Source organism: Schistocerca serialis, chromosome 3, assembly GCF_023864345.2.
Source record: "Schistocerca serialis cubense isolate TAMUIC-IGC-003099 chromosome 3, iqSchSeri2.2, whole genome shotgun sequence".
Lineage (NCBI taxonomy): Eukaryota > Metazoa > Arthropoda > Insecta > Orthoptera > Acrididae > Schistocerca > Schistocerca serialis.
This window is the reverse complement of record NC_064640.1, coordinates 680870893-680895474: the sequence shown is the minus strand read 5'-3', so window position 1 is coordinate 680895474 and position 24582 is coordinate 680870893. Positions and strand designations below refer to the sequence as shown.

The 24582-nt window shown below is 37.7% G+C and overlaps 1 protein-coding gene across 1 annotated transcript in view; it reads right to left on the bottom strand.

The window, feature by feature from the left end:
- The window catches only part of LOC126470562 (proto-oncogene tyrosine-protein kinase ROS), a 564149-nt gene that overhangs the window by 68754 nt on the left and 470813 nt on the right, over positions 1-24582 (bottom strand). The window contains exons 29-30 of the mRNA XM_050098499.1: positions 13030-13235; positions 3099-3320 (exon numbers count right to left, since the gene is read on the bottom strand). Coding sequence (XP_049954456.1) covers positions 3099-3320; positions 13030-13235 — 428 coding nt within the window. The remainder of the gene's footprint in view (positions 1-3098; positions 3321-13029; positions 13236-24582) is intronic.

Below are 24582 nucleotides of genomic sequence, written 5' to 3'. Positions count from 1 at the left end.
TTCATAAGAAGACAGTGAGCATTATCAAACAGACTTTAACAAATACCAAACCTGACACAAATTCATATTAGAGTTATCAGAAGCCTTCGAGATTAAAGTAGAAGTGAGGCAGGGTGATGGTATTTCACCACTATCATTCAGTACATTAGTAGCCCAAGTTTACAAGTAATACATGAAAGAATTGAAGATACTGGAACTTTATAAAACAATCAGACTAGAACCAAAGGGTTATTAAAGCAAACAGAGATCCTGAAAGAGAAGGCTGAAAAGGTAAGACTACAGATCTCCTTCGAGAAAATAGAATACAAGTCAAACCAAAAAGATACACAAAAAAAGATGAAAAAAAATTATGGTGAGATCAAATTAAAGTATATTGGAGATATTAAAAGTTGAGTAGACCACTCTGGAAGAGTGGAAACACCTACAATAAATCACATACACATAATGTAAAAGTGAGTTGTCATAACACTGTCATCAAGATAAAAACCTTATATGCATTAGAAATGTTGGACATGGATCAGAAAGGTGCACTAGAAAATCAAAAAATAAAGAGAGGAATCTTCAGAAAAATCCTAGGGACCAATAAGACAGAAGAAGACTAAAAATTGTGGGAGACAAGAGACCAAACAGATATCTAATGTATTACATGAAGAAATGTCAACTGAAATTTTATGGGCATATCATGAGAATGTCAGACACCCAAACTAAACAGATTCTAGAATACAAAGAAAGCATTAAGAACATGAAGTGGATCACCAAAGTGAGAAAAAATCTGAAAGAAACTGGCATAACAGACTCAGGTATATATGACAGGCAAACATTCAAGCATATAGTACTCATGTGGAAAGTGAGCCAGGATGTCAAGAAATTCAAGACAGGAACAATTTGGTCAGATGAAAGAAAGAAAATGCAAAGTGGGCAGATGAAAGAAGAGTGGCACCTGATAAAATCAACTCACATAGATGTTTTATTATTATTATTATTTCTTTCCTTTCTCAGATGTTATGTCTGGTTAAAAATGGAAAGTGACACGGACCTTGATCAAGCGTGACTTCCTTTTAACTGCACGGTATATGTTACATTGCATTTAGGAACTTTCGGGTAATTGAACATGTATCAATAATTACAGATTTCTGAAGTTGTATATATACATTTGGATGTAGCTGTATTGTGTTGATGTACCGGTGGATATTGTGTGGTATGACTCCTGTAGTTGATAGTATAATTGGTATAATGTCAACTTTATCCTGATGCCACATGTCCTTGACTTCCTCAGCCAGTTGGATGTATTTTTCAATTTTTTCTCCTGTTTTTTTCTGTATATTTGTTGTATTGGGTATTATTATTATTATTATTATTACTATTATTTTGGAAACGCAATCCTATAGTGCAGCCTCTTTCCAAGAGTTTCCAACAGATCTGTTATGATAAATGTACATGTACATTTTCCTTTAAATTCCCATTGGCTTGATAAGTAATGAAAGCATTTCATATTGAAATACTGATTGGCCATCTAAACAATTTCACCTTTTTTTCTTTCCATGAGATAAGGTTATAGTTTCTGATTTTTCCTGACTCACATACTTCTCGATAAAAATTTTAATGATGTGTCAACACAGATATCCCTGCATTTCAATTACTATAAATGGAAGGCAGAGAATTATAGTTTTACCCATTATACTGAGGGTTGTGAATAGTTTCCTAGTTACCAACACTGCAGATACTCATGGCACATGACTGTGTACTCAGATTCCCAGCTTAAAAGCTTAACCTTCAGCTGCTGTTTATATATATATATATATATATATATATATATATATATATATATATATATATAAATAAGTACTAGTACTCATGCTTGCACCACAATTTTGATAGGTCTGCAGTGGCACTTTTGCAAATTAAAAGTATCTTCACAATACTGAGGTCAATAATTACCGTGAACATGCTTCAATTACAGCACTGACATTAATTTGGACTTTCATTATTACTTCACAGACAGAAATATTTAACAACAAAAATCTCGGGTGTCATATCTATCTGCTCACAAAACACCTGTGTTTTCCCCCAAGAACTTTACTGTGTTAATACATCCTGTTTTACAACAAGCAATACTTAGGAACAAAGACAGTGCTAAGTGTATCCACACCCCCTTTGTGTTTCTCTCTCTCTCTCTCTCTCTCTCTCTCTCTCTCTCTCTCTGTCTCTCTTGCTCTCCCACAGACTTTGGTTTCCTGTGCTAGTAAATCTGAAAATAATCAGTGAAATTCAAAACCAAAGAATTCCTTTTCACACTTCCATTTAAATAAAATGTAATACAATTAATTCATTCTAGACACTCCAGAACAAATTCAGAATCATATTGTGAAGAGAATAACTGCAGTTTTGATACTAAAAACAATATGAAATTAATATAAAAACTATGTCACAGGCTTAAATTATTAACAAGAGAAACTGTTAAAAGGGAAAACAAAATCTGAGTACATGTGATTTTATCTTGCACATCTTATGTGCAATTTTAAACATAAAAACAGTGAATAAACACATTAAACTGAATACTGTGCACCCTACAATCACTTGCACATACTATAATTGTAACACTAGCACTGCAATTAGCTTATGTAAAGCAAGAAAAATCAATGAAGATGTTTGGCTAGAACACAAGCAACAAACGATAAATAATAGTATTCCAAATAAGAGAACATCTTGCTTGCTCTTTGTTTTCAAAAAATTAGAAGCAAGATCACATCAGCGTGGCAACATAATTCAAGGTAAGCAACAGTAACTGAAAGAAGCTTTTCATGGAGAAAAATTGAGGAAAACCGAAGTGATTGTGAATAAGAGTAACATAATACATAAACAACATAAGAATTCCTGTAGTACTCAATTACAACATAAGTGATGAACCTTTAGGCTTTGCCATATCAATTTAATATGTAGGAATAATGTTATAAAGTGAAATAAACATGCAAAATCAGTTATAGGACAAAATGAGTCAAGAGCTCAGTTTTCTCAGATATTTTGAGAAAGTTCAGCACAAAAATGTCTCTTGAGTGACAAATTCATGAGTATTACTTGTGTGTTCAACAGTTTCTTACCACTTCCATTGTACTGTGTAACCCATTCCTCCAGTGCAGTATCATCGTGTTCATGGGTAGAATTCATGTCTATCTGGTCATGTTTGGGTCCATCCACTTTCACCTCAAGACTATAGAGTTCTAGCTGGGCTCCATTGCTATCAGATGGTGTCCACATCACTCTGTACACACCTTTTTGCAAATTTGTCACTGAAGGTGTTCCTGGCAGCCCAGGTCGATCCCCTGCAACAACAATACATTAAAATAACAAGCCAAAACTTTTCAGAGTAGCATATAAATACCTGCAGTCCATGAAACACTCAACTAAGTTTTGTTTTCAGTAGTGTTTGGGTAGCAAGTTGGAGTATTTTATGCCATTTACTATTCACGCATGAATGCATCTTGATGCATATACAAATTGAAGCACATACTATGACATTAGAGAAAATTTCAAAGAGAAGAGATATTTTCTTTTACAGGGATTAACATACAAATTATGTGTAGAAGATACTTCCTGCATATAAAAAATTGCTCTTGGTGTGCATCTGCTTTGATGAATTCCATCTTATGGAATTACAGACCACACTTTTAGCTGTTTATGAATATGTAACGTATTTGCCAGAAAGACACCTACGATTTCTACTGAAAGGTACCAAGAATGAGAAGGAAGTCAACTTGGTATACAAATATTTAAGGCTGTACTACAGTACACTCAAAAGACTGGTGATATGGATCCAGTGGAACAGGCCTGTATAATCTAATGCATTGCACTTGACAATGCTCAAAAGTGCATTTGTACTGATTATACATGCACCAATAATCATGCTGTCAAGCATCTGTGAAATTCTTACTTACTGCATCAGGGAAGTAATCAACACTGACAGGCTGTCAATTGTTGGGGTGGTATCATCTGAAAGCATGTTGTTGGTACCCATTTTTTGAAGACTGTTGAACAGGAGAGCATATATAACTTCCTCCAAAAAGAACTGCCCACTCTTGAGGGAACAGGTATGAATGTTGCATGAGCAGCTAGGACTGTCCTTGACTTTCATTTCTAGGGTACAATGAAATACAGGATGTACTTAGAGCTATGCGATAACCATGAAGATGGGAAAAACTGCTTCAGCTATCTCTTCTCTTGATGGGTCATATTACATACTGCAAGTAAGAACTAGGATCTGTTCTACAATGGATAGTTGTCAAGAACAAAGGAGCAGATTGTACAAACATCTAATATAAGTGACTGATCAATGCAGAAATACTTTAATTTTGGTTTCCTCTATTTCTGTTTCACACTTCTTTCTTTTCTTCACTCTAAGCATATGTCGAGTACTTTACATAGACTAGAATTCAAGACTATTTTTTATGTTATGTTGAAATATATCAGGTTACCAGCAGTCAGGTTGGCCATCCCAGTATGGGTTACTGCTTCCTCAACTACTTCTGGTAATGCTGTTGTAGGAAGGGGAGGTGAATGTTAAGAGCAGCAGTTCACGTGTGATTTGGCTAAGAGAATGTTGAACCCCATTTTGTGTGTGGCTAAAATATGGTTAAATAGCCATTTGGATGTGCTCTATTGATGTATTTACAATGTTTTTCACTTCATTTCAAAAGAATATTCTTTGTTATTGAATGAACAAGTATGATTTACTGTTGTGTAAAACTGAATATGTTCCAAGAGATACATCACCTAGGAATTCAACAGATAATTAATGACAGCCAGTGGACAAGAACCAAGCCATACACATGTGTAGGAACAGTGTGCAATAAATAATAATAAAACTATAATATGGCAAATATCAGTTTTGTGGACATAATGTTGGATGACAATCTGCAGCAACAGATAGTGAAGAGTAGGGTGTATGGAAACCCCAAATTGTGCTGTGGGCAGCTCCAGCATGAATGGATGTGGTCTCAAATAGATGAGACAAAATGAAGTAATGAAAATGTAAGGATGGTGTTTGGAGCATTAATATCTGAGATTAATGATGTGTTCAGAATATTTAATGATGAATTCAAACAATGTGTTAACAAGGAGAAACTGCAGTGTCTTGTCAAACAGAGGCAGCTGCTAACAATTTTCAAGATTGGGCAGAAAAATTGCAAGATTAATGTGCATAACTCTTAAATGCAAATTCACATTAAGTCTTTGCAAGAAAACTGTAAATCTACAAATGTATAGGGTTAAAGCCTATTGCTTTGAAAGCTGTAGAAAGATTAAAGAGGAATGTAGTGGTTAATACAGAAAAAACTGGTAGAAGCTCATTAAGCCAGAGATGTAGAGTTACAAACTCACACCAATCAAATGACAACTGTGCCTATAATTGATAGTAGAGTGAACGCTGATAGTATGGTGGTGATGGTGGTAGTGTTCATCCTGTAGGATTTGTGAAAGATTTTTAAAGATGCATGATCTGTGTTTTTAAACAGCATACTGCAGCAGATGTGCTGTTGATGTGACAGATTCCTGTGAACCAACATCTGGATTTGAAAGTAAATACTTAAAAAAATTTTGGTCCAATAAAATGTAAGTCTATTCTGAGATGTTTTTTGGGGTTGTGGCAGAGGGGGGGGGGGGGGGGGGGGTAGATGAGATTACACAAACCATACAATGGACCAATGACCCATTTAACCAGAATTTTGCAAATGTCGGACATGATCAGCTACTTAAATAATAAGCTACATGATGTGAGTTCTGGTCTGGCGCACAGTTTTTATTAGCTAGCAAGTTTCAACACAGCACACACACTGCTGCAGAGAGTGAAGTTTCATTCCAGAAGCAGCCCTCTAGCTGTGGCTAAGCCATTCCTCCCTAATATCCTTATTCCAGGGCTGTTATTCACACAAGGTATGCAGCATAACTTCTGTGAAGTTTGGAAGATTGGAGAGAGGTACTAGTGGAAGTAAACCTGTGACAGTCAGCTGTGAGGTGTACCTGGATAGCCTAGTCATGAAGCGCATTGTCAATGTAAGGCAAGATTCCAGGTCTGAGTCCTGGTATGGCACACAGTTTTAATCTACCATAAAATTTCAAGAAACAGTTAGTTTGGCCTCAGATAATAAGTTGACAGTGAAAATTAAGGAGTTGCTCATATCTGCAGTAAGGGACAGTGTTACAGATTTTCTTGAATTTTTTTTTAAAGGTGCAAGGGAGTAATATGTGGGAGGAGTTTTAGAACAGAGGCCAGTTGGATACATAAGACAGCAATGTTAATAGAATTAAGGTGAACTGGAGTTGACAATATCCAGAAATGGAATGGCTGGAGTAGTAACTAACACACCCCGGAGTGGTTACATTAATTCAAGGAATCAAAGTAGTTAGGGTGGAAGAGAAGTAGAGAGGAAATGAATAATTATGCAATTAACATAGTAAAGAAAGATCTTGTTCACAATGGTGAAGCACTTCAGAGGCTTTTGAGGCTTATCATACCAAAAAATTTGAAGAAACCTTACAATTAGAGTTAGAATATAACAATGTGTTGACAACAGTGCAAGTTTGTTTTGTATGTTACTACAGTTTCATTCACTCCATCCACGAGTTGGGAGTTACTGTGTTCTGCATGATATCCAGTTTAACAGTTCACTGGAGCTTCTAGAAGTAGCCTTTGGTTTCCATGTGGCACCGGCAGGGAGTCATGAGTGTCATAGGAGTGTGGCAATGAGGCTTGCATCAGCTGTGAAACTGTGTATTATTTTGCATGCACTGTTTAGTCCTGGTTTAACAAAACTTCTTTTAGTAATATAATTCATGATTACACAGGATTAACTGATTACATTAGAGCTCCTGCAGAGGAAACACTTACATCTTTATTTCAAAAATTAGATGAGAAACCATTTTCAAGATGGGCTCACAAAACAAAGGGCAGTTATAAAGATATGTGATTGGCATCATATTTAGACATTAAAATAGCTCATGGCATATAAAACAGAAATTTACGTTTTCTTAGTATAAAGAGTATCCTTGACATACAGGTTCCTCTGTAAGAAATAGATTGCATTGTTACATATGTATTTTTTTGGATGGTCTCAGAATGAAAAAAGAATGGATGTCAACTTCTTTCACATATTTGTGACAAAATGTTTTGACAGAAATGCCAATAAACAACACAAATCAATAAGATATCTTCAGAATCAAGAGAGTTTCCAGTTGTTAGGTAATGGATGACTCGAACATTCAATTTTTGGAGGAGTCAAACTTATAGCCATAAAACATAATGTTATGGTGAAACAAAATAGGAGTCATAATGGAGAGACTTATTGATGTTGTTTGTCTCTTGAGCAAGCAAGAGCTTGCATTCAGAGGACACTTTGAAGATGAAAGTTCTGGCAACAAAGGTAATTACTTTGAATTGCTAGAACTTTCGTCTAGACAGAATAGTTTATTCATAATCACTTGTAGTGCACTTTGAGGTTCAAAGGAACATCAAGCACACTTCAGCATGAATTAACTGAATTGGTTACAAATGTCATTAGTGATAGAATTAAAGAAGAGTTACAGTCCTGTGACTTTGTTAGAGTTCATATGTTAGTTTCACACTCCATGGATCATTCTGCATGATAAACTGTAATGTGTCCACCACCTTTTATATATTATAATAATAGAAATTCTTCTATGGAACAGAAGGAGTTGTCAAGGAGAAACTTTTTCAGTTTGTTTTCAAGTTTTACTTTGCTGTCTGTAAGGCATTTGATATTACAGGGTAAGTGATCAAGAATTTTAGTTGCACTATTGTTCACCCATTTTTGTGCTGAAGACAACCTTAATGTGGAGTAATGAATATCATTTTTATTTCTGATATTGTAATTGTGTACATCATTGTTCCTTTTTGAACTGTAGTGGATTATTTACAAAAAACTTCGTGAGCAATTAAGTATACTGTGAAGCACTAGTCAGACTGCCCAACTCCTTAAACAGATGACTACAAGATGACCGTGGATTTCATATGACACTAGGAAGTGAAAATATGCAGAATATGTAAACTTAATGATTTCTCTTTCCCCAAGATTTGCAATGATTCTACGTAGTTGCAAATGTGGCTGAACTAAGTTGTCTTAGGAGTTCCACAATGTGCTTTTTGCAGTTTAAATTCTCATCAATATGGACACCTCAGAATTTTGAAGTTTCCACCCTGTTTATTATTTCCTCACCTAGACATGCAGAACTGAATATGTTGTGTCTCTTTAAAATTGAGGGAGAGACCTTTCTTAGAAAACCAGTCCATGATAAATTTAAGAACACTATTTACCATTTCTTCTGTTACTGTATGTGTACTTGGACTGATTAAAATACTACTGTCATCTGCAAAAATAACTAATTCTGTTTGTTGTATATTAGACAGAAAGTTGTTCACATAATAAATATGAGGAACAACAGCGGACCAAAGACTGAGCCTTGGGGAACCCCACATGTAATTTCTCCTGAGTCAGAATTATGTCTTTGGACTACATTTGTTGAATTACCAGCTACAACTTTCTGCATTCTTTTGGTCAAATATGACATTATCCATTAGTTGGCTATACTATCAACATCATAAAATTTTAATTAATCTATGAGAAAACTGTAATTCACACAGTCAAATGCAATAGACATATCACAGAAAATACCACTCAGCACTATTTCATTATTTAATGGTTGTAAAATTTGGAGACTGAACATGTAAATGATATTCTTAGTACAGCAATTCTTCTGAAATCCTAACTGTGATTTGCTGAGGATATTATTGTCACTAATGTGTTATATTTTTCTAGAATACATGATCTCAAAAATTTTGGAAAAGTATGCCAACAATGAAACAGATCAGTAGTTACAGAAATCTCTCTCCTTAAGTAATGGTTTGACAATGGCATATTTCAGTCTCTCTGGAAAAATATACTGAGTCAGTGATACATCACAAATTCCAGATAAGACTGGACTTATTATATGGGAACAAATCTTTAGTACTACACAGGAAACACCACTAAAACTGGATGAGCTTTTATTTTTGAGAGACTGTGTAATTTTTTTAATCTGAGAAGGAAATGTTGGTGCTACATTCATATGATTTATGAGAGTTACTTTTTTGACATACTGCTGTGATTTTTCTCTTGAGCTGTTTGTCCCAATAATTCTACTATATTTAAAATACCACTGGTCATCTGTAGCCCCTCCTGCTCTGTGGATTTCAATCTGAGGGCAGATATGATGCAATGTCTATTAGAGATATTTCTGTTTGTACTTTAGTTGTGTGAACATTCATCCATGAACATTGTATTTGAGTTCTGTTTCTTATATTGATAATAAACTGTTGTTGTGGCACTTGTTTATTTCATTGATAGTTCACAGCACCACTTGGCAATGGACACACGAGGGTCCATTACTTGCTCTCAGACGGCAGGTACAGATGTGATGGAATTACAGTGTGCTTGGTGTGTAATACAGTGAGCACCGTTTGAGGTGCTCAGATATGCTCAACCTCACGTTTCCATGCAGTCCAACATCACGCCACTGTCACATCCAAATGCCTCTCAAATCTGGATATAGCACAATTCGACTAGCCAGCCAAATGGAGAACTGCAGGGAGACTTCTTTCAAATCCTTTCAGGTACTGATAACACCGTCTCACACAAGTATATGGCATCCTTGCGTCCTTCACAGTGATCACTCATCGTATGATGTTTTTCATACCACTACCAGGTCCATTAACAACACTAAACATGAATGACACTAATGCATTCTGGTGACCATTCTGCCAGTCACAGAGGATTATTACCATTTAAATGCAAATACACTGCAGGAAAAAAAAGAAAAAATTCAACACCTTAAAGGACAAGGTCATTTTATTGAGGTGTGGTAGGGTGACAGGTAGTTCATCATTATAGGCATATATGATAACAATTTCAGATCAAACACACATCATAGTAAAGGGTGCTCAAACAGTCACATCATTACAAAGTGTATCCCACCCTGTCAGCAACACAGGCATGTATTCTCACATGCAAATGATTACACATACAGGTGCCAAATGGTATTCTGAGACAGATTGTCCCAAGCACCTTCCACACTCTGTTGAAATTCAGCAATGCCTCTTGCACGCCCTGGAGAAGTAATAAGTTCCAGCTTCATCATGTCCCACTGATGTTCATTTGCCTAGAGATCTGATGATCTTGCTGGTCAGAGCAGTTGTTGTATACACTGCATTAAAACAGTCATATGTGGATGTGCATTGTCCTGCCGAAAAAGCACATCACCTTCCTGTCAGTCATGGAAGTAGCATGGAGATAAAAGTCTCTGCAGTGTAACAAGTGCTGGTTACTTTACCCAGCAGAAACGCCAAATGTGAATGTGAGTTGTAACTGATGACTCTTCCACACCATGAAGCCAGGTATGCAACCTCTGTGTCATGGGCAGATGAGCTCTGGAATACACAGCTCACCAGGTCTATGCCATATATGTATACAACCATACACTTGCACACAGATAGAACCTATTCTCATCACTGAAGACAACAGTGCACCATTATACTCTCAGCCAACTCTTTTGTGACACTGGAATAACTATGACTAATGGTGTCTTGGTTTCATAGGTAACCTGGCCACATTCACACATGTCCTTAATCCCACTGCAAGAAGACAGTTCCCAATGGTCCCTTATGACACAGCAGGTGCAACACGTGCCCACATTTCATGCCTTTGCCCCCAGCTGCTTCCACAATGCACCAATTTTGATGTGCATCTATATTACACAGATGTCCAGAATGTGTTCTACAGGTGTGGAAATCTTACACAGACAGCTGTTGAAAACAGTGACACACTACCTATACAATGTGCTCAACATGTGCCACAATCTGTCAATACATGCATCCAGCTTCCCACAGGTCCACAGTGTGGCCTCATTCTGATGGCTGAAGCTGTTCAACAAGAGTACGTTCTCATCAGTGGGGCATGGTCAGACCCTAATGAATGTTGCAAACACTGTTCACCTCTAAACTCAGGACATTTACTGCGTGCAGAGTCCAAACAGATGTTGCACAGACAGGCCTCCTGAGTGCCATTTCATTGCCGATGCCTATGACACATGAATCACTAACACTATAACCCCACATTATGCTCATATTATATCCTGCTGACACCAAACACAGTCCTCGAGGGTGCTGCATTTTTTTTCCAGCAATGTATGAGGACCAATTCAGTTGGGTCTGACATAGGTACATTAGCAAATTTCTTTTTCTTTCTAAATGTTTAGTGTCTATCCTGAATTTTTGACATGTTCTACATCCTGGAGGATCTCCTCATTATGGATCTATTGCAATAAAAAGTACATCTAATCTAATTGCAACTCTATCACTTACATTCCCACCTATGGTGTCTACATGTATGTAGTTACATCGACATATGACCGTGTCTTCTGGGTACTTCACTTTTTTAGTCTGGAAACGTTATTACTAAATGTTAATTAATTATACAATATAAGCATTAAAGTGATATATTTTGTGAATAGTATTTGTAAATATGAATAATAACAGTCATAATGGAGGCAACTGGTCTGACAATCATTATGTTAGGTGAATACAGTAAAAGTTCCAAGGCTGTACTTCAATTAAAATAGCTGTGTGATTACAATGTTATTTTAATAGACATACAAAAACACTGAAAAAATTGTTGATAAAGATTTCATGAGATTAAACAAAAGTAATACACAGTCCAGTCACATTAATGTGACCACTGCCTATGTTCAACATCAATGTGCAATAACCACTCACAGATGGCAGGTGACAGCACTAGCAGTGGAGGGTATAAAAAGCATGTCAGGGAGATACAGAAAAAAATGCAGTCATTGTCATAATGTGGAAACGGAGTGATTTACTTGACATCCACAAGGACATGATCATTGGCTTTCAGGCCAAGGGTGGAAGCACTTCCAAAATGGCTAAGTTTGTAAACTGTTTGCGGGCCACTGTGGTTAAAATGTACCATGAATTGAAAAATGGTTTTTATCGAAAACTTGCACTGAGGCAAATGTCACAGATGACAGGGGTGAACGATGGATTTGGAGATGTGTACTAGCAAATGCAACTGTTGGGCAACTGACCACCCAGAGGAATCAAGGGGCTACTAACAGCGTTTCCTCAATGACCATTCAGCAAACACTGCTGCATAAGGGCCTCTGCAGCAGGTGCCTGGTTCATGCACCTATGCTGACTGCTGTTCATTGGTGATGAAGGCTGTCATTTGCATGTTAACACTGCAACTGGACATCCACTAAGAAGTGAGAGATGGGCTTTGCAGATGAATCAATTTTATGCTCCATCGAACAGATGGCTGTTGGCATGCATGGCGCGAAACATCTCAAAGCAAACACCATGCAACAATCGTCAAAAGGCTGCAGGCCACAGAAAGGAGCATTTTGGTCTGGGTAATGTTTTTGTGGTATTCCCTGTGTGATTTTGTCATTCTTAAAGGCACAAAGGATCAACACAAGTATGCATCTATCCTTAGGGACTATGTTCACCTGTACATGCAGTTTGTTTTTCCTCAGCACAATGGCATCTATTAGGACAATGCAATGTGTCACATAGCTTGCAGTGTACATACATAGTTTGAAGAGCAGCTGGAGAGTTTACCATACCCCCCTGGCCACCGAACTCCTCAGTCTTAAACCCAATCAAGAATCTGTGGGACGACCTTGATTGGGATGTATGTGCCAGGATCTTCAACTGAGAAACCTAGTGCAGCTGACCATGGCACTGGAGTCAGCATGGTCTCATGACACTATCTGTACCATCCAGAACCTCATTGACACTCTTCCTGCATGTCTCATTGCAGTCTGTGCTGCAAAGGGTGGTTATTCAGGCTCTCAACATAAGGTCACATTAATGTGACTGGACAGTGTAAATACTAATGTATAACGTCCCAGGCATACTACATGAACAAAAATTAGTAGCACTCTTTTTACAGAAATTGTTCCATTACATACCTAATGTTTCAAATACAAATCTTCCATCTGGAGGCCACAGGTAGAATTCTTCTGATGTTGGATAAAATAAAGCCAGTTTGAACATGTATCGTCTTTTAGGCTTTAGGTCACTCAGAGCATAAACATATTCCTCCTCTTCATTATTAATAAATGATACATTTTTTATGAGAGTCTCAGTTGAAGCCTCAAAGCAAAGGAGTTCAAAGCTGTAATATTTTAAGAGAAAGGGCAGTTAATTTTTTCTACTGAATTAAACATTAAATGTTCATTTTACAAACAAAATATATTCCACAAAAAGCAATAACTGAGACTTCCAAATGATATTGAAAAAACAATTATTTTTCATGCCACTGCAACCAACACTAATAGCTTAGTTATTTTGTCAACAGGCATTCACTGCAAACCTCTGAAATCTATGGTAGGAGTACTTCCCATAGTACTGTGTATCCAGATTTCTGCCCATTCCACTAGCATATGAAGAACAGGAAGAATGGCTGCTTAACTGCCTCTGTGCATGGTGTAATTGGTCAAATATTGTTTTCATGGTCCCTATAGAAATGATACATAAGAAGCTGTAGTACTTAAGTAGACTTGTGAGCAGGCTTCCACAGGATAGTTGGCATCGATTTTCAAGTATCTGCCAGTTAAGATTTTTCAGCATGTCCCTAATGCTCTTCAATGGGCCAAACAAACCTATCACAGTGTTTAACTTTCTTTGCATAAATTCAGTACCCTCTGTTAGTCCCATTTGGTATGGGTCTTGCACACTTGAGCAGTATTCTAGCATAGGTCACACAATAGTTTTTTAAACAATCTCCTTTGTAGGCTGATTACATTTTCCCAGTACTCTGCCAATGAACCGAAGTCTGCCACCTGATTTATCTATGACTCAGCCTATGTGATAATATCATTTCACATTCCCACAAATTGTAATATACAGATAGTTGGGAGTCGACTGATTCCAGTTGTGATTCAGTGATATTGTAATTATAGGATACTACTTTTCTGTTTTTATTATGAGTACTTTTTTACATTTTTGAACACTTAAAGCAAGTTGCCAATCTTGCATCAGTTTAAAATGTTATCAAGAACTAACGGAATATTTGTGCAGTTGTTTTTCAGATGAATTATAGATAGCTATTTAATTTTGCAATATTGTTTATCAGGTCATTAATATACAACATGAACAGCAAGAGCCTCAACAGGCTTCCCTGGGGCAGTCCCGAAAATACTTCTGCATCTGTTGACGACTTTCCATCCAAGATAACGTGCCATGTCCTTTCGACCAAGAAATCCTCAAAACAGTCAACAATTTTGTTTAATACCATGTATGATGTATTGGTGTGGTATTGAGTCAAATGACTTTCAGAAGACAAGAAATATTACATCTACCTGACTACTTTGATCCATGGCTTTCCAGATGTCATGGGCAAAAAGCACAATTTGGGCTTCACATGACCAGTTTTTTCAAAATTGGTGCTAGTTGAAATGGAGGAGGTCATTTTCCTTGAGATTCCCCATCATGTTTCAACTCAGAATATATTCTAAAATTCTACTCCCTTCTTGCAAACAGGTATGACCTGTGCATTCTTCTAACTATTCAGCACATTCTTTTGTTTGAAGGGTCTACAGTGTACTATGGTTAAAAGACAATCTAACTCAGCCATAAATTCTGAATAGCACTTGATAGATATTTCATCAGGCCCTGGGGCACTGCTAAATTTCAGAAATTTCAGCTGTTTCTCAATGCCACTTATACTGACATTTCCATCACTCACCTTTGCAGTGGTGTGGGAATTAAACTGGGGTGGTATTCTTCAATCCTCCTTTGTACAGAAACATTTGAATGTGGAATTCTGCATTTCTACTTTTGATTTGCTACCCTCAGTTTCAGTTTGTGTGGCATTCATGAGTCCCTGGGCATTAACTTCAGTCACAATGACAGTCTTTACATATGGCCACAATTCTCTGAGATTTGTGGAAAGTCTTTTGATAAGATTCTGCTATGTTAATTGATGATGTTTCACATATTGCCCTTTTAACAGCCAAGTGTTTGCCTTCCAGCATATCTCTATCTATAGCCCTATGCTCTGTTTCACATCTATTGTGCAACATTGTTTCTTGAGTAGTTTCTTTACAGAATCTGTATACTATGCAGGGTCTCTCCCATCATGAACTTTTCTAGTAGATACATATCTGTCCAGTGATGGTCACTTATTTATCTAAGCTTCAGTTACAGTTCCTCTATATGCTCCTAACCAAAGTTAACTGATCAGGACCTTATCTAGTTTACTGAACATACAAATCTTGCTACTTCTCTAGTTGCCGTTTGTGTTTTGGTAACCACTGTTGCAACAACTCTGTCATCAACACTGATACCAATCCCAAAGTGAACATTCCAAAAGAGATCAGGTCTACTTGCTGCCATTAGATTTAATACGTTTCCATCATAAGTGGGTTTCGGAAGTATCTGTTCTAAGTAATTCTCAGATAAAGCATTAAATATTAATTACAGGATCATTTAAGTCTTCTCCAATGATAGCAGTTTACACTTGTGGTATGAAGGCAAAGAATTGTGGACTTGATCACGGGATTGTTTAAAACAAGCTTACATTTCCCCCCCATGTCATTTACAGTGAAACCATGAAAATTTGGTAGGGATATGCAGAAATGAAGTTCTGAAAAGTAATGTGAGAATTTACCTAAAATACACAAGTCTTGTGTTTTATTACTGTACCACAAAACTGATACCATTTGTAAGTTAAGTGGTGCTGACGGCCAGCAGATACTGATTGATCAGTTACTGCATAACACTATTCCAGTACTCATAGCTGTGTTGCAGTAATAAACACGTTCTTTATGTTTATATCAAAATATCAATGAATATCCTAAGTAGTGACTGATCTGTCTTTTCTTATATATTCAATCATATGCCATTCACAATTTATATCATAATTCATTTTTTTATTGTGTACATTTATATCTACTGTATATTCTCATCTGTTACTGGACAGCTTGTAATTACATCTAAATTTTTTCAACATAGTTTGTAAACTGATTTATCCCACATCATTCAGATGTAATGTACATAGACTATGAAATGATTAACTAACCAAATAACCACAGTTAAACTATTACTCTTGTTGGTATTTATAAGGACCTGATTGTCATTTTGGATTTTTTTCTAATGCCTTTTCATTCTAAGAATCATACTGCCCCAATACCCTCATGATGGATCCACAGTATTAAATAATAGTGGCATGATATGTGCCTGAAAACAAACTTCTGTGATTAAAGTACAAATACATAGTAAAATAAAAGCAAGATTATATTTTATATTTTACCTATAAAATTCAAAGTCCACTTGGAAAAAATTTCTGCCAATAAATTTAGTAATTTAATGGAATTTTAACATTCAAGGTTAATTTGAAAACCTATTTGGTACACATAAAGCAATAGTATGGTCTATTTCTGTCAACTTTATAAAAAAGTAATTTTTGGTGTTGGTTTAGTTTTTTTCAGTTAGTACCTGTAAATTCTAAATGTTGAATATTTTTTATTGTCGAATACAAGATAAGAGTATGTCTTACAAAGTGTGCTTTCACCTGTATATTGTTAAATTTATAGAGAAATTCAATTTGGTACAATATTGCAATAATAAGGGACCATATGCTATATTAGTTTTAAATTTTAATAAATAAAATGATATCATTGTGGAGAGACAATTAGTGGAAAGCTATTGTTGTTTCTCCTGGTAATTAATGCAAGCATGTACAGTGTTAAATTTGCAGAGAAATTGGATTTGATACAATATTGCCAGAAGGAGGGACTATGTGCAATATTAGTTTTATATTTAGTAAATAAAATAATATAATTGTGATGACACAATTGGTCAAAAACTATCTCTGGAGTTGTGAAGTGTAAATTATATCTGCTTTTATGCTCTCTGTTTTCCTACGTTGTGGACTGCCATGTTTTCTTTGAGTGATTTCTGCTGTTGTGTTTCACACATCTCTGACAGAATGTTAATAAAGTGTGTGGCTTTAATATCAACCAGTACACACTGTACTTATTGTGCATTGATGTTTCCCACAAATGGTGACCTCATAGAAAGCCATGTATCATGAGAAACACAATAAGTGTGAGGATACTATGCTAGCTACAATGGATTCCATCTCATCAGAGCAGTTATTGTGCAATTTGGAGGAAGTGGTTGTAGCTCCTATTCTTCTAGTGGTCCCAAATGATGGATGATTGCCAGATAATTTGCATGATATGTAGCCCATGGACAATTTATCAGTTAATTTCATGTTCTCTACACCGGAAAGTAAAATCGTTGTTCTGCTGCACATACCATAGCAACCAGACCTGTGGTTCAAACCAGTGGAACTTTTGTTTGCTGCCTGTGGTGTATGTGGTGACAGTCTACAATTTGTCCTGGCCATCAGTGCTTTAGACACTCAGACTACTCTGTTACCATCAGACATTATCCATTACACAACCTATGTGAGCATGTATGCACACCTTAAAGATTACGTGTTCATAGTGTTGACAAATCAAGAGACTTAGTGTTCAGCAAATTTTTAAAAGTGAGGTTATAGGTGAAAAATTTCCATCTAGAATTCTGGCATCACCTAAGAACACTAGTCACAGAACCTGAAGTTTCCAAGGCAACATTAAAACAAGTGTGGTTCAATCAGTTGCCTTTCGCTATTAATCCTTTCACTGTTAAAGACATGCTCTTTACAATCTGTTCTGAGATGGCTTTTGTTATGGCTGTACTGCTCACAAAATGCTGGTGCCGGTGCTCAGAGACAGCATTGTGGCTAATATGAAAAAATTGATTTTTGCACATCTTACAGTCTGACATATCCATTCAATAAAGAACTGAATTCCTTTCCATTATCCATCACACTTACTGTGCTGCATCAAATTAAGTAAAACATTGCACAAAATTTTAAAGAGTTCACAGAGGGAAAAACTCCTTGTGTAAACTTCGCACATGGTTAATTTTAGCTTGTACATTGCAGTGAATGAAATGTAGATAAGATATGCAGTGTGCAAATTTGGCATATGGTTCATGTTAGCTGAAAAACTGCAGTGAATGAAATGTAGGTAAGATACCAAAATTTTATTTAAAATTGAGAGCAGAATGATATCTCATTTCTTTCTCAAGGTGTTGGATATTATATCTGAAGGGCACTTGTGTGTGACATGCCCTCTCATGTCCTTACACATTGCACATCATGTGGTCACAATGATAATCATACCTCATAAATGATTCAAGATATTTAAATGATATTTCCAGCAAATATAGACTGCAATGAGGCACATATGTCATATGATAAATACTTGAAATGTTTTTATTCACTGAGATATAGAAGTAACTTGTCCGCAGTAATGAGAGGTCAGCAGCTCAGGGCACATTCAGACATCCATAGCATGTAGGAAAAACCAAGTGGCATGCATATACATGTCCCACAACACCTGGGGAATGGTGTAGCCCACAGCACCAAAAGGGTTAAAAGTGCTGTGATTTCAAATAACACCATGGACTAGGATTTTCGATTGCTGGTAACTGACCAAATGCATATGATGACATGGTGAGGGCCCCATAAACTGGTAACGGCACCATAGGTTTAGTTACTGCAGGCACTGCTAGAGGGTAGCAGCTCCCACTACCTAAATGAGTCAGCTCACTCCAGCAAGACTTGAGCACTATCCAGCAGCAGTTCAAACAAGCTACAGAGAAAGCAGCAACTCATGAAAGTCCAGAGCACAACACCCGAGGCACAAGTCCTTGCAGCTATCCAAACAACAAAACTACGAACAGGCATGATCAGTCACTTTGAACTGAAGTGCCTAACAACCAAAGTCAAAGTACACACCGGTCTACTGCTTCGTATGACGTGGAGTCAACTTCTGCCGAACTAACTCCAGAAGACAGGTTCCTTCTCACTATTGGCAATGTAAGTGTCTCACAAATGCCAAATCAACAGTCTGTTACTAGCAGTCTCAGTGGACCATGTCACTTGTATGTCCAGGGCACTTGTTTCATAAACATATTTAATCGATTCAGGGTCAGATGTCTATTTCAAAAAAATGGTCCAAATGGCTCTGAGCACTATGGGACTTAACTGCTGAGGTCATCAGTCCCCTAGAACTTAGAACTACTTAAACCTAACTAACCTACGGACATCACACACATCCGTGCCTGAGGCAGGATTCGAACCTGCAACCGTAGCGGTTGCACGGTTCCAGACTGTAACGCCTAGAACCGCTTGGCTACACTAGCCAGCTGTATATTCTGCCAGTAAGACTAGAAAATAAATTTTCAATTACTTTCTTACTCACTACAGCTAAAACTAAAAAGTTCCCACTTTTGGAAAATGTATTGAAGTGGTGAAGATGGGTTTCTAGACATAATTAAGGGGACTTTCCTGGTTACTGATGTCACTGAGCCCATTCTTGCCACACAACAATGTGTCCTATCCAGAAAGCTCAAATTCACATGAATGGCGAGACTGTTTATGGACTATGGGTTCTTCCAGGAGCCCTGATGCACTGAATCACATCTCTGCTTCAGGTGCAGTGACAACTGCATTAGATTTAAGAGGTTCTGATCTCAACACTAAACATTTGTTGAGAGAGGAACTTCGTACAACAGTGTGAACTTACAACAAATTATCATGAAAGAATCAGAGACCTGGAGAAGGTTCAAGCTGAAATTCAGAGCTTAAGTGGAAACATTTCGCCCTCTTCTGTCTGTTCAGCTACATTGGCAGTCATTAAACAGCAATCTGCACCCGTCACTGGTGCCACATACAACAATAGCTACCACATTCCCTCTACTTCAGGACCACCAGTTGCCTTCAAAGCTTGCACGTTAGTGCCAGAAAAATATGCTGCAGCAAAAAAAGAATTCAAAGAATTATTAACCATAAGTGTTAACTGCCACTCTGACAGCCTGTGGATGTCTCCCATATACTTGGTAAAGAAAAAGGATGGATCCTGGTTGCCGTGACAACAAGGCAACAGGCACCAACAGCAGCTCCCACAACATACATTACAGCAATGGTACTCCAGTTTGTGCAGGGCAGAAACTCATGCCAGCCAGCTTACTAGCAGATCAACGGAGGACAACACCAATAGCCTTGCCAACAGAAGCTCTGAGGTGCACATGCAACTCCAATCAGTATGCACATGTCGAACTATTTCCTACCTCCATCAAAAATGAGTCTGAGTCAATCAAACGGAAGTGTTAGTTCATGAGACAACTATTTATTGGGGGAGATCTTGCCTGGACAACACTTTACCATGACCAGCCCTTCTACTCTTTGTCTTCACCATGAAGTGGGACTGGCCAACGGACACTGCCGAGTGGAGAGGACTTGTTATTCTGTTTTGCTACTTCTCCTACACAACCGTGTGACTGTTAAGTTTTGGAACTTATTTGAACATTCACTAAGTTATGAAAGTTTCTATTTTTGTTCTTCAGACATTAGTTATTGTGTTCATCCCAAATCTGTGAGTTTATTTCTTCTGTTGCAAACAAAACTGTTTACTTGGTACATCTGGTGAATGTTTTATGCGATATAATTCTGGTGACCTCATGTTGACTATCACGCTTTGAATGCACATACACCTCCAAACTTTTCCCAGTGTCCCACATACAGGACTTTACAGGAGCATTAGTAGGTGCACATATATTCTATGTGTTTGATTTCAAGAAAGGCTACCACTAGTTTCCTGTGACACCTGTAGACATGTAAAAACCAGATGTGATCACACCATTTGAACTCCAGAATGCTTCCTAGAAGTTGTAACATTTCATCGATGAAGTGTTCAGTGGTCTGCCCTGTTGTTTTGTGTATTTGGATGATGTTAGTCAGTTTTCTCAAAATTGACATCAGAACATGACAAGACATCTACAAATGATTTTTGATAGACTTTCAAAGAACAGGTTCCAAATGAACAAATGTGTTCTCAGGAAGAGAAAGATGGAATTCTTAGGCTGTTTGGTTACCTCTTGTGGCATCACATTTTTGCAGCATAAAGCTGAAATAATTCAGTCTGTACTTATTCAAGATACCTTCAAACAGCTACAACATTTTGTTGGCATGGTGAGCTTCTATAGATGCCACCTTCCTCAGCGGTAGCCTCACTGTCAGAAGTAAATTCAAGAGGAAACCTCATCCCTTCGACTTAAAAAAATGTTACAGGCATTTGGCAGTGTCAAATCCAGTTTAAGGGACAACATCCTTTTAGCCCACCCTGTCCATTCTGTGCCTCTTGCCATTGTAGTAGATGTTAGCCCAGCAGTGATAGTGGTGGCAAATTTGAGGTGCGTGGCAGCACTTTGGCTGTTTTTCTTTTTCACAAACTGTTCCAGTCACAAACTAAGGTGCTCCTGCTGAGGCGTAGTACTTCATATTGTACCTACATTGAGTAAGATATGTTAGCAGGCAGAGCTTCAGACAAGAAGGCATGATTATCACATGACAGATGTACTCTGATCCAGCAGCTAGCTGCAAGTAGTTATGACTGTGGCCTTAAAAGTTATTCTGATATTGCTGGAATTTCTAAAATTGTTCATTTAGCAAATTTTTCATAAAAACTATTAAGTACAGATTGGTAAAATATAAAAGATATGGGACTGCACAGTTTAATACTAACCTTGAATTAGCTATGATGTGTATCAGCCAATCAGAGGACAGTACATTTGCACATCTTTTGTGGGCTAAAGGATTGCTTTGTGAAGTCTAAATAATCTGTTTGAAGTTCAGCCATCAGCAAGTTCAGGTTCGGATATAAGGCGCTCTGAATACATGTGATAACTTTGCAAAATAATGATTAAAATTTAACAATGAAGTGCCACAAAGTGGATGTGAACTTGTGAGAAAAATGAACACTTGAAATTCCAGTTTTAATATGTAAACTGTGACTTTTGAAAATCCAAAATCCATGTGGTATGTTGTACATGCCATGAGGACAAACTGAACATTTGTAGTGGTAAAACTGTGTAATATTTGAGTGAGCATTCTCTCACAGATAATTCATTTGATAATACCTTTGGTAACAATAAACTGGCTGTTACAAGTGACTATAGTTGAATGTGGAGGTTGAAACTAGAACTGAAGATTAGCACAGGCTTTCCAGGGTTTTTGTGTCAAACAAGTGCCAATATATCTAAGTTTTCACACACAAACTATCTTTCAGTTAATCACTCAGTTAATCTGATACTGAAAAGCATTTGTTGCACCTGCTGGATTCATATAATGCAACTGGTTCTACTATAGCTTTTCCAGTAGATGAATATCATTCCTTTTTAACAGGAAAGTCATGTGAACTAGATTGCAGAAGATAAAAATCACAAGGTGAGTAAACATTATTTCTGTAGGAAGAGCTCCCAGTAACGACAACATTGCACTATGATAGCATCCATTACGCATTTCAGAGCACATGTGGCGGCATGCATCTTCTCACTTTTCATCAGTCATAACCTATTTCTTTTGCGTTCAAAGCACCACATGAATCCTTGCCAAGACAGTTCTGCCAATTGGAATTCATCAGTCAATTTACTACCGACATCTGCAGTGTATGGGGCTGACAATGTTGTGACTGACTATTTTTCTAAAATTAATGCAGTTTCCATGGACATCAACTTCAAGTGGTTGGCAATGGCATATGACTCTGATGTGGAATTACAGAAGGTTATCATGGACAAAATTACTGGGCTACAGCTAAATAAACTTCCAATGCACAAGTCCCTAGTGTGGTATGACACTTCCCAAAACCTACCTCATTCTCTTGTTCTGCTGGTTTTTTGGAAACAAGTTCCTAATTATATCCACAGACACACACATTCTGGAGCCAACTGCACAATACTAATAGTGACTGATAGGTATGTATGGCCAGGTGTCAAGCATAACTGTAGATCACAGGTGAAGAATTGTTTGATTTGTCAAATGGCTACTGTGGGGCACTATGTCCAAAAACCTGTGCGTTCTTTCAATGAGCCTACACAGCATTTTTGACACACCACATCAACCGGCAGGCCCTCTCACTCCTGTACAAGGTTTTAGATACATTCTTGTGGCTAATGACAGCTCTACCCCCTGGGTGTAAGCAATTCCTATTATGGACATTTCATCAGAAACAGTGGCACATAATTTCCTAAAAACTTATATCTCTTGATTCAGATGTCACACCAGTGTCACAACTGACCAAAGACACTACCAGCTTTCACCAGCCAAGTAAGAAGATGTCAGAAAAATGGCATCATACTTTAACTAATGTTACTGGGACTATGTGTTGCAACTAAACCCAATATTGGAGCTTCTGCTGTGGAGTTTGTGTATGGTGAACCACTAAGACTTACTTTGGAATTTTGTGGACAGCAACGTGATCTAATGCTGTGAGACCCTCCAACCCTACAGCAACAAGTCAAGAACTGCATCTATAAATTTTCTCCATCTCTGGCACCCTGGCACACGGACCCGGATATCTTCATACCTAAGGACTTACAGATGTGTTCTTGTGTTATACACTACTGGCCATTAAAATTGCTACACAAAGAAGAAATGCAGATGATAAACGGGTGTTCATTGAACAAATATTTTATACTACATTTTCATGCAATTTTAATGCATAAATCCTGAGAAATCAGTAGCCAGAACAACCACCTCTGGTTGTAATAACAGCCTTGATACGCCTGGGCATTGAGTCAAACAGAGCTTGGATGGCATGTACAGGTACAGCTGCCCATGCAGCTTCAACATGATACCACAGTTCATCAAGAGTAGAGACTGGCATATTGTGACGAGGCAGCTGTTCGCCCACCTTTGACCAGACATTTTCTGTTGGTGAGAGATCTGGAGAATGTGCTGGCCAGGGCAGCAGTTGAACATTTTCTGTATCCAGAAAGGCCCGTACAGGACCTGCAACATGCGGTCGTGCATTATCCTGCTGAAATGTAGGGTTTCACAGGGATCGAATGAAGGGTAGAGCCATGGGTCGTAACACATCTGAAATGTAACGTCCATTGTTCAGAGTGCCAACAATGCAAACAAGAGGTGACGGTTCAATCCCACGTCCGACCATCCTGATTTAGGTTTTCCGTGATTTCCCTAAATTGCCTCAGGCAAATTCCGGGATGGTTCCTTTGAAAGGGCACGGCCAAGTTCCTTCCCCGTCCTTCCCTAATCCGATGAGACTGATGACCTCACTGTCTGGTCTCCTCCTCCAAACAATCCAATCCAATCCAAACAAGAGGTGACTGAGATATGTAACCAATGGCACCCCATACCATCACACCGAGTTATATGCCAGTATGGCGAGCGGTCTACCCGATGGGAGGCCCTCGTCACACGACATTTCATTTCATGGTGATGACGAATACACGCTTCCAGTGTGCATTCACTGCGATGTCGTCAAACATGGATGCGACCATCATGATGCCATAAACAGAACCTGGATTCGTCAGAAAAAATGACGTTTTGCCATTCGTGCACCCAGGTTCATCGTTGAGTACACCATCGCAGGCGCTCCTGT